The 11,888-nt window shown below is 46.3% G+C and overlaps 8 protein-coding genes across 8 annotated transcripts; 1 reads left to right on the top strand and 7 right to left on the bottom strand.

Moving 5' to 3' along the window:
- Positions 1 to 45: 45 nt before the first annotated feature.
- On the bottom strand, positions 46 to 426 carry HK407_01g01200 (frataxin; the record flags this gene model as incomplete). The annotated part of the gene is made up of 1 exon (XM_060420122.1): positions 46 to 426. The coding sequence occupies one exon, from the start codon at positions 424 to 426 to the stop codon at positions 46 to 48; it is 381 nt and encodes a 126-aa protein (XP_060277684.1).
- Positions 427 to 468: 42 nt separating this feature from the next.
- Positions 469 to 1,701, bottom strand: HK407_01g01190 (uncharacterized protein; the record flags this gene model as incomplete). The annotated part of the gene is made up of 1 exon (XM_060420121.1): positions 469 to 1,701. One exon carries the CDS (start codon positions 1,699 to 1,701, stop codon positions 469 to 471), a length of 1,233 nt encoding a protein of 410 aa, XP_060277683.1.
- A 91-nt stretch (positions 1,702 to 1,792) lies between these two features.
- On the bottom strand, positions 1,793 to 4,792 carry HK407_01g01180 (putative WD40-repeat protein; the record flags this gene model as incomplete). Its single annotated transcript, XM_060420120.1, has 1 exon — positions 1,793 to 4,792. One exon carries the CDS (start codon positions 4,790 to 4,792, stop codon positions 1,793 to 1,795), a length of 3,000 nt encoding a protein of 999 aa, XP_060277682.1.
- A 48-nt stretch (positions 4,793 to 4,840) lies between these two features.
- HK407_01g01170 (uncharacterized protein) lies at positions 4,841 to 5,236 on the bottom strand (the record flags this gene model as incomplete). Its single annotated transcript, XM_060420119.1, has 1 exon — positions 4,841 to 5,236. The coding sequence occupies one exon, from the start codon at positions 5,234 to 5,236 to the stop codon at positions 4,841 to 4,843; it is 396 nt and encodes a 131-aa protein (XP_060277681.1).
- A 144-nt stretch (positions 5,237 to 5,380) lies between these two features.
- On the bottom strand, positions 5,381 to 5,923 carry HK407_01g01160 (uncharacterized protein; the record flags this gene model as incomplete). The annotated part of the gene is made up of 1 exon (XM_060420118.1): positions 5,381 to 5,923. One exon carries the CDS (start codon positions 5,921 to 5,923, stop codon positions 5,381 to 5,383), a length of 543 nt encoding a protein of 180 aa, XP_060277680.1.
- A 394-nt stretch (positions 5,924 to 6,317) lies between these two features.
- Positions 6,318 to 6,734, top strand: HK407_01g01150 (uncharacterized protein; the record flags this gene model as incomplete). Its single annotated transcript, XM_060420117.1, has 1 exon — positions 6,318 to 6,734. One exon carries the CDS (start codon positions 6,318 to 6,320, stop codon positions 6,732 to 6,734), a length of 417 nt encoding a protein of 138 aa, XP_060277679.1.
- A 66-nt stretch (positions 6,735 to 6,800) lies between these two features.
- On the bottom strand, positions 6,801 to 9,857 carry HK407_01g01140 (uncharacterized protein; the record flags this gene model as incomplete). Its single annotated transcript, XM_060420116.1, has 1 exon — positions 6,801 to 9,857. One exon carries the CDS (start codon positions 9,855 to 9,857, stop codon positions 6,801 to 6,803), a length of 3,057 nt encoding a protein of 1,018 aa, XP_060277678.1.
- A 185-nt stretch (positions 9,858 to 10,042) lies between these two features.
- Positions 10,043 to 11,758, bottom strand: HK407_01g01130 (uncharacterized protein; the record flags this gene model as incomplete). The annotated part of the gene is made up of 1 exon (XM_060420115.1): positions 10,043 to 11,758. One exon carries the CDS (start codon positions 11,756 to 11,758, stop codon positions 10,043 to 10,045), a length of 1,716 nt encoding a protein of 571 aa, XP_060277677.1.
- Between the last annotated feature and the right edge of the window lie 130 nt (positions 11,759 to 11,888).

The raw sequence follows: 11,888 nt of genomic DNA, 5'->3' as shown, positions 1-11,888 counted from the left end.
AATTTGTTGAATCTATTTACTTGTGCACATCTGAACAGCTCAACATCAGGATTGTACATCAGCAACTTCTTTTGACTGCTGATCATCACCTGTCTGTTTCTGCTTGATATTGATCCTTTCTAGCTCCCTGCCCATGTATGATTGCAGAGATACTCCACTTCTTGGATCTATCCATGCGTCTCTGCCAAGATCGAACTTCCTTGGGCCTGTTATTGGAGACGATGCCCATATCTGCATTGTGTATGGCTGCTTGTTGAACACATACTCTCCAACGCCTTGTATCTTTACCTGGAGATTCCCATCCTTGTAGTCCTGCTCTGCATCAATAAGCTCGTCCTCAAGTCTCTCAGACAACACTTCCAATGCATTGTTTGCCAGCTTATGGTACATAACCTTGGTAATCATGCCCTCTGCCTCTTGCTTCATAGGGACTCACACACTCCTCCATTTATTCAAAACATTTAATCCTCAATAGTTGAATACAACAACCCTACACATTCCAAACTGAGAGTAATATCCAATGCATATACATCTTTCAAGCACTTCTACCTTGCTTATGAGTGAAGGCGTTGAGAAAAGCGTCCTTACAAAAGCTCCACTCTTCAGATCGTATATCTTCACCGCTTTTCTTGTTCCAATCACCAGTAGATCCTCCATTACTGCTTGTGCCGTTATGTGCCCGTCTTCCTCAATTTTGTACACAAGAGCATTCTCGACAACATCCCACTTGCACAGAATTCCATCTGCTCCGGAACTCAATAAATATCGACCATTTTCAACGAACTTCAGCCATATAACTAGCGACTGATGAGCTTTGTGAGTGCACAGCAGCTTGCCATCCACTCTAGACACATTCACTGTAGAGTCAAGGCTTCCAGATGCAACATATTCTCCCTCCAAGCACACAGAATACACTCTAAGCGTATGTGCTTTAAAATGGCGTATAAGCCTTCCTTTTCTGTAGTTCCATAGTGCCACACTCCCATCATACGACCCACTCACAAGATACGTTTCATTCATATCCATGCATCTAACACTCATCGTGTGCCCTTTAAGCACATTCAGGCACAGCCCCTCAAAACTCCAGATCCTTATCTCCGAATCCCTGCTTCCAGTTGCAATATAATTCCCACAGATCTTCAGCGATCGGACTACGGACTTGTGCCCAACAAGAACACAAACCGTGTGGCCTGTCCACATGTCCCATATCCTGGCTGTCTTATCAATACTACCACTCACAAGATGCTTCTGATTGAACATAAATGTCCAGACTCCTCCCTTATGCCCAATCAGCGTCTTGATCAATCTTCCATCTGTTCCAAACATCTTTATTGTCTGGTCATCCGACGAGCACACAACTCTGCCCATGCCCATCTGTATGTGCGTAATGTCCATTTGGCTTGTTCCAAAGTCTATACTACGCTCATCACGTGCCTTCGACACATTTCTCACCAGAGTGTATCTGTTTTTTGCATCCTCAATGCATCCTGCAATGCTCAAATGCTCTTTTGATGAAAAGCATCTCCACAGAATCATGTCTCTTCTCATCCTCTCATAAAGAACCAAATGGCTCTTCATCACTCTCTTCACATCCTTCAGGCTAAGATGCATCAATATCTTTGGAATCAATTCCTGAGGTAGACCAATAAAGCTGCTCGCTCCTGCACTCTTCACTCCCCCCATTTCTTCATTCACATGCATTTCAGGGTTCAAGATCACAATCACAATCACTATTCCAGCACAGACAACCAAATCCTTTATTCAGTATATAAGCTTGCTTGCTCTTCAAAGCTCACTCAACCACTCCAATCTCGCAACTGCTACACAATCCTTCTTCGGAGCTATCAACAAAACACATCCTGCATTGCTTGCTATTCTTCCTCATCCCAAGAACATCATGACAAAACGTTCCTGCTGGAATCTCATACTCATTACTCACATTATTATCCTCAATCGCCTTCTTCACAATCTTACTGCTCTCTCCATCTGCTCCTAGCAACAGAGCAATCTCCTTGGCCTGCCCAAAGTTCCCATTCTTCCTCAATACCGCAATCGCCGTAGACGCTGCCAGATTATGATGCTCCCTCCTCAGCGGCAGCGAAGCCACATACATTGCCATCACAATACTTTCCAGTGGATCCTCCATCTTTCTCCTTGCCTTTTCAACAATAAGACCAGATATATATGCGCCAGCCACTCGCCTCTCCTCACAGTACACATCCTTCTCTTCTCTTCTCGCCATCTCAGATGCCATCCTTGCAATGCATAGCCGGAATGTTTCAATTGCTTTACTAAACTTCCCTGCCGTCGTCAATTCAAATCCATTCTCCATCATCTCATCAATGCTCTTCTCATCCTCATTCATCTCGTGCATGCTAAGCACTGACTCATCAAAAATCTCGCTGCACACCTCAAGCTTCTCTAATTCTGCACATACATCGCTATCCTCACTTGTGCTTTCGTTTTCATCCATAAACTCATTCAATTCTTCCAATATCTGCTCATCCTTCATTCCATCCTCATCCACAGCCTCTATTTCTTCATTTCCGCTCAATCTCTCCACGTAACTCCGCACATCCTCATCCTTTGCCCTATCCTTCATAGCCACCATTCTATCGTCTCTGCATCCATCACTCCTCCGCTTGCCTATCACTCCTGCCTCCTCAAAATACTCTAGATCTTCCATATACATCCTTGCCATCCCGCGTGTGCTTTCATCCGCCTTCTCTGCAAGCTTCCTGATCTTCTCAGCTTCCTTCGAACACACATACAGCATAAACAGCATATTCCACTCCTTCAGGCTCTCATAGCACTTCTCTGCAATATCTACTCTGCACTTACGCACCGCCACTTCTGCCAACCTCCTGTATACTCCCATGTCCCCACTCTCTATGCAATAGCTCAGGCATTCATCCAGCATCCCTTCGCTAAGACACAGCTCAAATCGCTGTCTTCCGTCCTTGATGTACGGCAGTGCAACTGCACCTTTCTTCTGTCCGACAAGATACGATAGAGGCGCCATTCCCGGAAGCACCCCCCCCTCAATCATCCCTACCACATCGTCCCCTTGCCGCACCGCATTCTTAAACTCAATCTCCGTCAGGTCAACCTCCATGCACTCAATTCCTCCGTCAGTAACAAAATACAACATGCTTCCTTCCTCCAATGAAAACGGCAAAATACACTTCTCAACACTTTTCAGCACCCCTTTGTCCTCAAAAACATACTTCAGATGCCTCAGCGTCGAGTACACAAACACTTCCCCATGGAAAAACCCTCCTTGAATAGTTGCCATCTCATTCACTGCATTCACTGCCTCAAGCATCGCCTCACACACACATACATCGTTTGTCCCAATAAGCGCCACTCGGTCTTTTGAGCAAACCACATTCACTGGCTTAAATGGAACCCCGATGCTCTTCACAGCCCCATCTGTTGTGTACATGCCCACATTCCTCTCGTTAACCATAAAGAACCTTCCGTTACTCCCTCCAAACAGCTTTCCTTCCGCCGTTGAAATCGCCCTCTTATCTCCTCCCTCAACCTTCATCTCATAAACTCCATCTCCGTTCTTCACAACCAATATTGCATGGCCATTCTCAGGCTCCACAAAAACTGCTTCGCCAGACTCGGACAAAACTACCTCCCCATTCTTTACAACCTCAAATCCTTCTGCATACCGTACAAGCAAATACTCCCCAGATACAAACATGCTCTCAACTTTCTCTTTCGTCTTGTAAACAACCTTCTCGGCCTTAAAGTCATTCAGATACACCTTCCACTCCTTTACATAGTACACTCCTGCTTCCCCTTTGCATACGGCCTTTGGCTCACTGCACATATATACCTCAAGCCCAGAGTCATGCCCTGCTGCATACACATCCCCTTTCGATGCTACACACCAATACCGTCCATCAACCCGGTACTCAACCGACTTCCTTCTTTCTACATCAAATACAGAAAACAGCCCATCCTCCCCCGTGCTCAAAACAACGCTTTCACTGCACAACAACCCTGTCACTGGCCCCTGATGGAAACACATCGTCTCCTTCTCCCACACAGACGTCTCAGACCACTCCCAGCACTTGATGTCCCGGTCATCTCCTCCACTCACAAACATTCCTTCTCCAATCGCTATTGCATTCACTCCTCGCTCATGCCCATCTACTATCTGCTTCACTACAATATCCGGCAACAGCGTGCTCTTCTTCTTGCCTCCCTCCTTCAATCCCTTGCAGTCCCAGACACGGATCGATTGGTCAAGCGACCCGCTCACAATCATGTCCTCTCCAAGAAACCTTGCACTCATCACATAGTGGCTGTGCCCTCGAGCCGTCGCTAAAAGCTTTCCCGTCATCATGTTCCATACCATTATTGTCTGGTCATCAGAGGCACTCAATATCCACGGCTTTGTCGGGTGGAAGTCCAAAGACCTTACAAAGTCATCGTGCCCATGCAGCCGGTTCGTTATTCTCCGCTCAGTATAGTTCCATATCCTAATCACCTTGTCGTCGCCTCCACTCACAAACAGGTCTCCATGCGGATGGAATTGAACCGCACGCACAGACCCATCGTGGTCAAGAAACTCATAAATGCAGACATTCATTTGATAGTCCCAGGCCTTCAGAGATCCACTGTGATGTCCAGAAACAAGCACAGGCTTGCTGGGGTGGAAACTCAGGCACTTCACTCGTGCAGTCTCCTGTTCCATAATCTTCTTAATCTCCTTCTCCATCATCACCCTTCCTGCATATATTTTTTCAAATACTTCCTTACACACCCACTCATACATAAACACAGAATCCAACACAGGTCTTTAATTAATCAACTCCACGGTCCACTACTTCTGGTCTCCCTTGTTGTACATCATCTTCTCAACAACCTCTCTTGCCTCGGGATCAAGCATGTCTATGTCTGCATGCCTGTTTTCTGCAAGATCCTCCACATCAATCTCGTCTGAGCCAACCAACAGGCTGCTCCACCACTCGTTCCTTCTTTTCGACAAGCCAACATTAATCATGCTTCCATCAGCCGTCCACCATACACTCGAAGCATCTACTTCGTGCAAAAGCTCTCCCTCAACCACTGCTTCCTGCCCATTGTTGATCACAATCTTCTTTCCAATCACCTCCACAACAACACGCTTTGCATCAAAGCTCTCAGGCAGAGGCATTAGGATGCTAATCTCGTTCAGCTCCTGATCCCACGTGTACTTCGCATCCATACACTTGTCCATTTGTCTGGGGTACAAGCAAACATTTTTTGTGCATCCATGCGTGCATTATGTACTACAAGAGCGGCTCAGGCATCAATCAAGCGCCACTCACAGATTCACAGCATACACAACAACACAAACAGCTTTGATTGAAGGAGAATTTATTTACAGCATCATCGAGAACACAGCCATCGCACCAAGCGCACCAAGCGCCACTCCACTCTTTACACCCTTCTTCTTTGTATCTACAGCGTTCTTCTTGTCAGTAGCAGCCTTCTTCGCATCGGCTGTCGCAATCGGCTTTGTTGCAGTGCCTTCCTTGTCGCCCACCGGCACCACAGGCGCAGCAATCGGCACAAACGTGCTTGGGTTCTGGTTCTGGCTTTCATACCTGCTCACCTCTTGTGACCAGATAGCCTCTTCTGTTGCATAATTGACCTCATTCGCAGTAGGTGCATACAGCGGTGTTGCATACGGAACATCTGTTTTAAACTCCATCGTTCCCTGATTCTGCGTAACAGCAGTCTTTGTGTCGTTGCTGACCACAAAGTTGCCATTGTTTGTCTGCTGCAGAGTGTATACTCCGTTCACAGGGCCTGCCCCGGCCATTCTCTCCAGCACGTCCTGTGTGATGAAGAACCCGCCTTCCGTTGATGCAGCTGCAATGCTCGCAATCGTCGCCACGAAGCAAAGTGTCTTTCTAACCATTGGAAATGGCAACATCCAGATATTTATAATGCAAAGCAGCAAGAACACAGATGTTTTTTCCATATATAGATTTATTGACAGATATGCTGCAGAGATACAGCATGCTGCATTGGCAATCTTATAGCATGAATGCTGATTGCGAGGTGTGATCAGCACATGCAATCTTAATTAATATATATCAGTATCCCAAGCATATGGGCTGCATTCGCCATAAATGCGTGATTGCAGAGTTAATTGCGATGTGAGTGATGTATCAGTGAATTCTGTGATGTATCAACATGTGCCAGTGGCATCAGCTCTCCAATGATGCTATGTGTATGCCCACACAATCCACAAAATGCAGGCACGTCTGATCTGAAGCATACGCTACGTTGTTAAGCATCCCACCCTTGCAATGGCTGACACACATATGCATGCATCCGATCAGATATACAGTCTGGTGGCCGACGGAAGCGAAATGACAATTGGAGAACTAGAGTGGTTTATTCACACAGTATTCATCGACACAACTACCGATCAGCTTGCACAGATAACACAAGGCCTCTCAAAAACAGTAACAAGAGCAGAATTCAGCACTGCTCTTTGGTCGCTTGCTCACAGAAGACCAACAACAACCTATGTCTTCAACATGTGGAACAAATCAAACAAACAGCAACTGGATGCAGAAGACATGCACAATGTATTCAAAAGCATCGGAATCTCATGCAAGCCAGAATACATACAGGCAATCATGAATGCATTTCCAGAATCAGGCATAAACCTTTACACGTTCAGTCAAATGCTCACCCAGGAGTCACAAACCACCGAATAACCCCTCCACACAAGCTGCATTGCATTCTGGAATACAGGCACCACACAATACTACTGTGCATGCTGCTCAGAATCCAAACAGATCGCCAAAAACACTTCGCTTCTTGATGCTGAGACTCTTGTGATCTGTACAGAAATTGAATCCAATCGAAACACTAGAGCCTATCAATCGGAACGTCTTTGCATCAAACATCTCAAGCTCCATCTCGCTAAAGCCTTCGACTAGGTTGTGCAGAGAAAACTCCGTATAGCAGAGCAGCGAGTTCCGCTCAGACACATTATAGTCGCATATCTGGATTCCAAGGACATCCTTCGTCTTGTCTATCTCCATAATAAACGATTCACTGAAGACCGGATTCGTGCTCTTCCGCACAGGCTTTGTCGAGTACACCTTTGCTTCATTAATCAGGATCTTGCAGTACGTATCTACAGAGCTGCCCTGTGCTGCTGGCCAGATATCCCTTCCACTCTTGATATACACCTCAAGATATCCCTTCTTGAGCATGGACTCCGGCTTGTACGAGCACCCCTGGATTTGCACTTCCATGTCAACAGACAGCCCTGCCTCGTTCAAAACAACCCTTTCGTTAAGCATCCTCTTCGGAATCATGCACCTCCCTGCAATTGCATTCGAGGACTGGTTTCCACTCTTCACAACCGCATATATCTCCTCTGCCCCAGACACAAACGTAAACACATCGTTCAACTCTCCGCTTCTGGTGAACCCAGACGCCTTGATAACCCCATACTTGCTCCTGAACTCAATAAACATCTCTTGGTTGTTGGCTCCGTGGAACTTCCCGAATCTGGCCTGCACAACCTTAATACCTTCCTTATCCTCAGGCGCACCCGTATAGTCTCTAAGCTCTTCACTCTCGATCTTGAGTGTTAGACTGATGTGGTCGTCAAAAAGAAGCGCCTCCACCCTGCTTTCGTCGCCGCAGCTTATTGTGTCCTCTCCAATGAATACATCTCCATTAATTGTCTCCTTGTACAGCCTGAACTTCATGCTGTCGCGCTTCTGCACAGGAACATGCACCGCCCTCTTGACAGGCAGAACAGACGTGAATGTCTCCATCCTGAAGCAATCCGTGTTCGTCTCAACAATTGCATAATACACTCCCTTCTCACTCATCGAGTCAACAGAAACCTTCATGACCCTTTCGTAGTCTATAAACCTGGCTGCCTTGTCAATCATGTCCACATAATCAATCGAAAACTCCAGCTCCATCCTTCCGCTCTGTGCATCATTCAGCTTGTACTTCTCCTTCTTGTTGAAGTGTATGTCCTTCACAGGAATCGAAACTCGGCCTATTACCTCGTTTGTCTTGTCGTTCATCACACACACAGAAACCACATCCACCTGTATGTCCCTGCAGAAAAACACATAGCTTTCGTTGTACAGCGGGGAATTCGTCGCAAATATCCTTTTCGACTCAAACACATAGAACGTGCTTTTTGATGATGGTAGTAGCCTTGTGCTCGTTGTCTCAAGCCCAGGAAGAATCCCAGAAATCATTCCTCCGCTTGTGTCGATAATCCCGCTCATCATCAAGGCACTTACATTCACCGTGTTCTCAACAAATCCAATCGGAATGCTCGACTCCTCCCTGTTGATCGGTGACACTATTACCGTGCAGAAAGTAGAATACATCGATGTCTTTGACATCTTGTTGCCTTGCAGATCCTCGATTCCAACAAGCGTCATCTTCACTACTCCGCTGTTGCTTCGTCTTTCCTGCAGTGGATAGAACTGCATGTTCGTGTTTGCAAACGAATACGTCTGCTCATCCCTTATCAGCCTGGCCTTGCTGAAGAATGTCCTTCGGGGATCGTACATTCCGTTCCTTGAAAACTCCTCGATCTTTCCAAGCGGTAGATTCCTCAGGAAAATCGATCCACTTCTTCTCCTTGTGCTCTTCGACTCACTTCGCAGAGATATTCCAATCCTCGAGTCCACATTCTCAATCGGAATGTAAAAGTGCTCGTTGTACACAATCCCCCGCCCTCCGACATATCTTGTCTGGTACCCTACACGGCCATCAACATCGATCTCTGCCTGCAGCCTTTCATCCCCATCATTCTCAACATCAAGAATCTGCAGACACACCACCCCGATGGTCTTGCCCTTATCCTTCGATATCTTGTCAACATCAACAACAATCGAATTCGGGTTCACAATCGTTGAGGACAGCGCCGACCCAATAATGCTCCTAATCCACTTGCTCAGCCCAGGAACATCCATCACATCCACCGTCTTCAGAGGAACAAGAGTAAAGTCAATTTCAGGCATGTCCATCAAGCACACCTCAACATCCTTGACAAACACGTTCTTTGAAAACAGATTCGCAGCAATCCTAATCTTCCCCTTGAAAAACAGCTCCTTGACAAGAATCGGAAGATTGATCCCTATTCCATTCTTTGTACCGACTCTAGCAGACAGCTGGATCTTCGAGTTCCAGTTCTTCTGGTCTCCCTCAAGATACCTTACAACATCCTTGCTTGCTTCAAGAGGTATAAACGCAACCTCCATCTCCACAGCAAGTGCATGCCCCTCCATGTTGATGTAGGAAACTCCTTCCACAATCGGAGAGCGGCTTCCAAGTGTAAACTCAGTCAGCCTCAGTCCATTCAGGAACGGCGGTGTGACTTTTAATAGCTCATTGTTCACGTTCTGATACACCTGTGCAGAAACAACAGGCTCTGCAACCTCCCACATCTTCCTAGTAATGTAGTTAAGCCACTCAACAGTCTCTCCATTGTTCCTGGCCTTTTCCTTCCTTGCATTATGGTACACCAACGACTTGAGGCTCCGAGTAAACCTGTCGATCTTTCTATTATACACAAAGAAAATCGCATATCCAACAAAAAACAGATTGACAACACTGAAGTTGAACTTTCCTATCAAGTATCCGGCCAGAGCACCCACGAATATCAGGCCTGGGATTCGGATGTAGAAAAACACCCCGCTCCTGGGCTGAATATCCAAAATATTGCAGAACTCCTCGACATCCCTCTCGTGAACATCCAGGCTGGCCTCTTCGGCCCTCCTGGGAATGTCTTCAGGAAGAAGAGGCTTGGATAATTTCTCCCTTCTGCTTCGAGTCTTTGAAAACTCTTCCATTCGGGGCACTATGTGCCTGTGCTTTATTCCTTGCAGGATGCTTGAGAGCTTATTCGACAAATCAAAGCCTCTTCTTCAAAACATATGTGTATCATCGGCCAATCGCTGCTTCTCCTATTAATGCAACACCAAACACCAGAAACAAATATTCAATCATTTAATGCACGTGCCTTTGATTCAGCAGCTTAACACACAGGTGTGTTTAGTGGTGCACCAATGCCTGCCGAAGCAATCTCCTTGCCCAAGGGATTGAACCTGATGTCAAGCATGTGCAGTGCAGTAAGCAGCATGTTGACGAACTTAGTGTGGTTACTCCACATAAAAAATCCGCTCTGGAAGTTCATCAGGTGCTTCACAATTATCTCAAGCCTTATATAGCTTGAGTTGATAATCTCCGAGACATTCACGCTGGCCGTGGTATACGACCTGTCCTCATTAACAAACGTCCTGATCACGTCCTTGAGTATTTGTATTTTCCTATCGCACGTCTTTGACGACACAAGCACAGACAGCTTCCATTGCTGCGATCGCGACCTCCGGATGTTTAGAATCGCCTTCTCACGTATCACAAGATTCGGCATTATCACAACCATTCCGTCCCAACGCTCAAGCGTGGTGTTGAATAGGCATATTTCTCTGACAATCATGTTTTCTCCGTCGATATGCACCCTGTCACCAGGATCATACGGATGCGTATACACAATGAACAGAAACGACTCAACAGCCATCTTGATCACAGGCAATGCAGGAAGAATGATCATTGGAACCGCAAGCTCAAGAAGCAGCGGCTGTGCCTTGATGTACATAAACACTATCACATATGCAACAACAATCTCTATGATAACAAGCGTGGCCCATACAACATTGAGCAATTTCTTGTTGTCTGCAATTGTTGTGAATAGGTTTGCTCGCTCTCCATTGATCTGTCTTCCGTTTTCCTTAAACATGTCGTAGTTCATCTCGTCTCCTCTTCTGAATGCAATCAGCCTGTACATGATCTGCGAATGTGTCTCTCCAAAATGCACGGCAAGCGACTTGGGAGAGATCAGCCCTGGCCTGCACGGCTTTTTCTTTTTTGTGTTCTTCTTTATCTCAAGCAGAATATCCTTCGCACTGACATTAGGCTCTGATTCGTTGGTTGTAGTTGGAATGCCCTCGCATGGCTGCCTCACTTGCATTTTCTCGGCAAGTACTTCATCGGATGTTAGATCAACCTTCTGGATTACTTCAAGGTTCCATGCACATGCATCTCTTGCACGGCATGGATACTCATGCATCTCTGGCAGGATGGAAACTTTTCCTCCATGTCTTCGCTGTCCCTGCACACTTGCTTCTTTCATATCGCTTTCTGAGTCATTTTCGTCGCACTTGCTTTGATCGCTCCACAGCGCAAACAGCTCGTCGATTGCAAATGCCTTTGGCCTTCCTCTTGCAAAGTACCGATCACTTGTCATGTCTTCGCCAAGCTCTGCTGCTGATGACCCTTCTGTGGAATGCACAATGTATTTCTCAAGCCTAAGGATGTCGCAGAAGTTACCCGTGAGTATCTTGTTTTCAAAGCTTCTTTTGGATGATTCATAAAGATACGCCCTGATAAGGTCTGCCACAAGAAGTGCAGTGCCAACCACAAAAACGCCATGGTCGTGCTCTGGAGCAGAGACAGAAACAGTTGTGTACATCAGAACAACCCATCCATAGAGCTTCACTATTCTCAAAAGCACCTTTGCACGAAGATCAAGATTGTGTCTGGTAGCAAAACTGCGCAGCATGAAGTATGATACCAACGACACAGTGTTGAGAGGTAAATACAGTAGATATCGTGCATGCCTGTTTGAGTATGTATATGCAAGCAGTAGTGCGATCTGGATTGCAGTAGCCATCACGCCTATGCATAGCTCCATTGGGTTGAGGGTGTTTGGCTAGATATATGATGCAGAGGATTGTGCTGTGATGTGTGATTGGTGGAGATCTCAATTGGATGTGAATTGCAGGTGCCCACATTTATGAATGACCGATGGGTACGATGCTGTA

This window comes from Ordospora pajunii (assembly GCF_021821965.1).
Source record: "Ordospora pajunii strain FI-F-10 chromosome Unknown Cg_01, whole genome shotgun sequence".
In the NCBI taxonomy this organism is placed as follows: Eukaryota; Fungi; Microsporidia; family Ordosporidae; genus Ordospora; species Ordospora pajunii.
The sequence above is the reverse complement of the archived record's forward strand: the minus strand, read 5'-3'. Positions and strand labels throughout refer to the sequence as shown.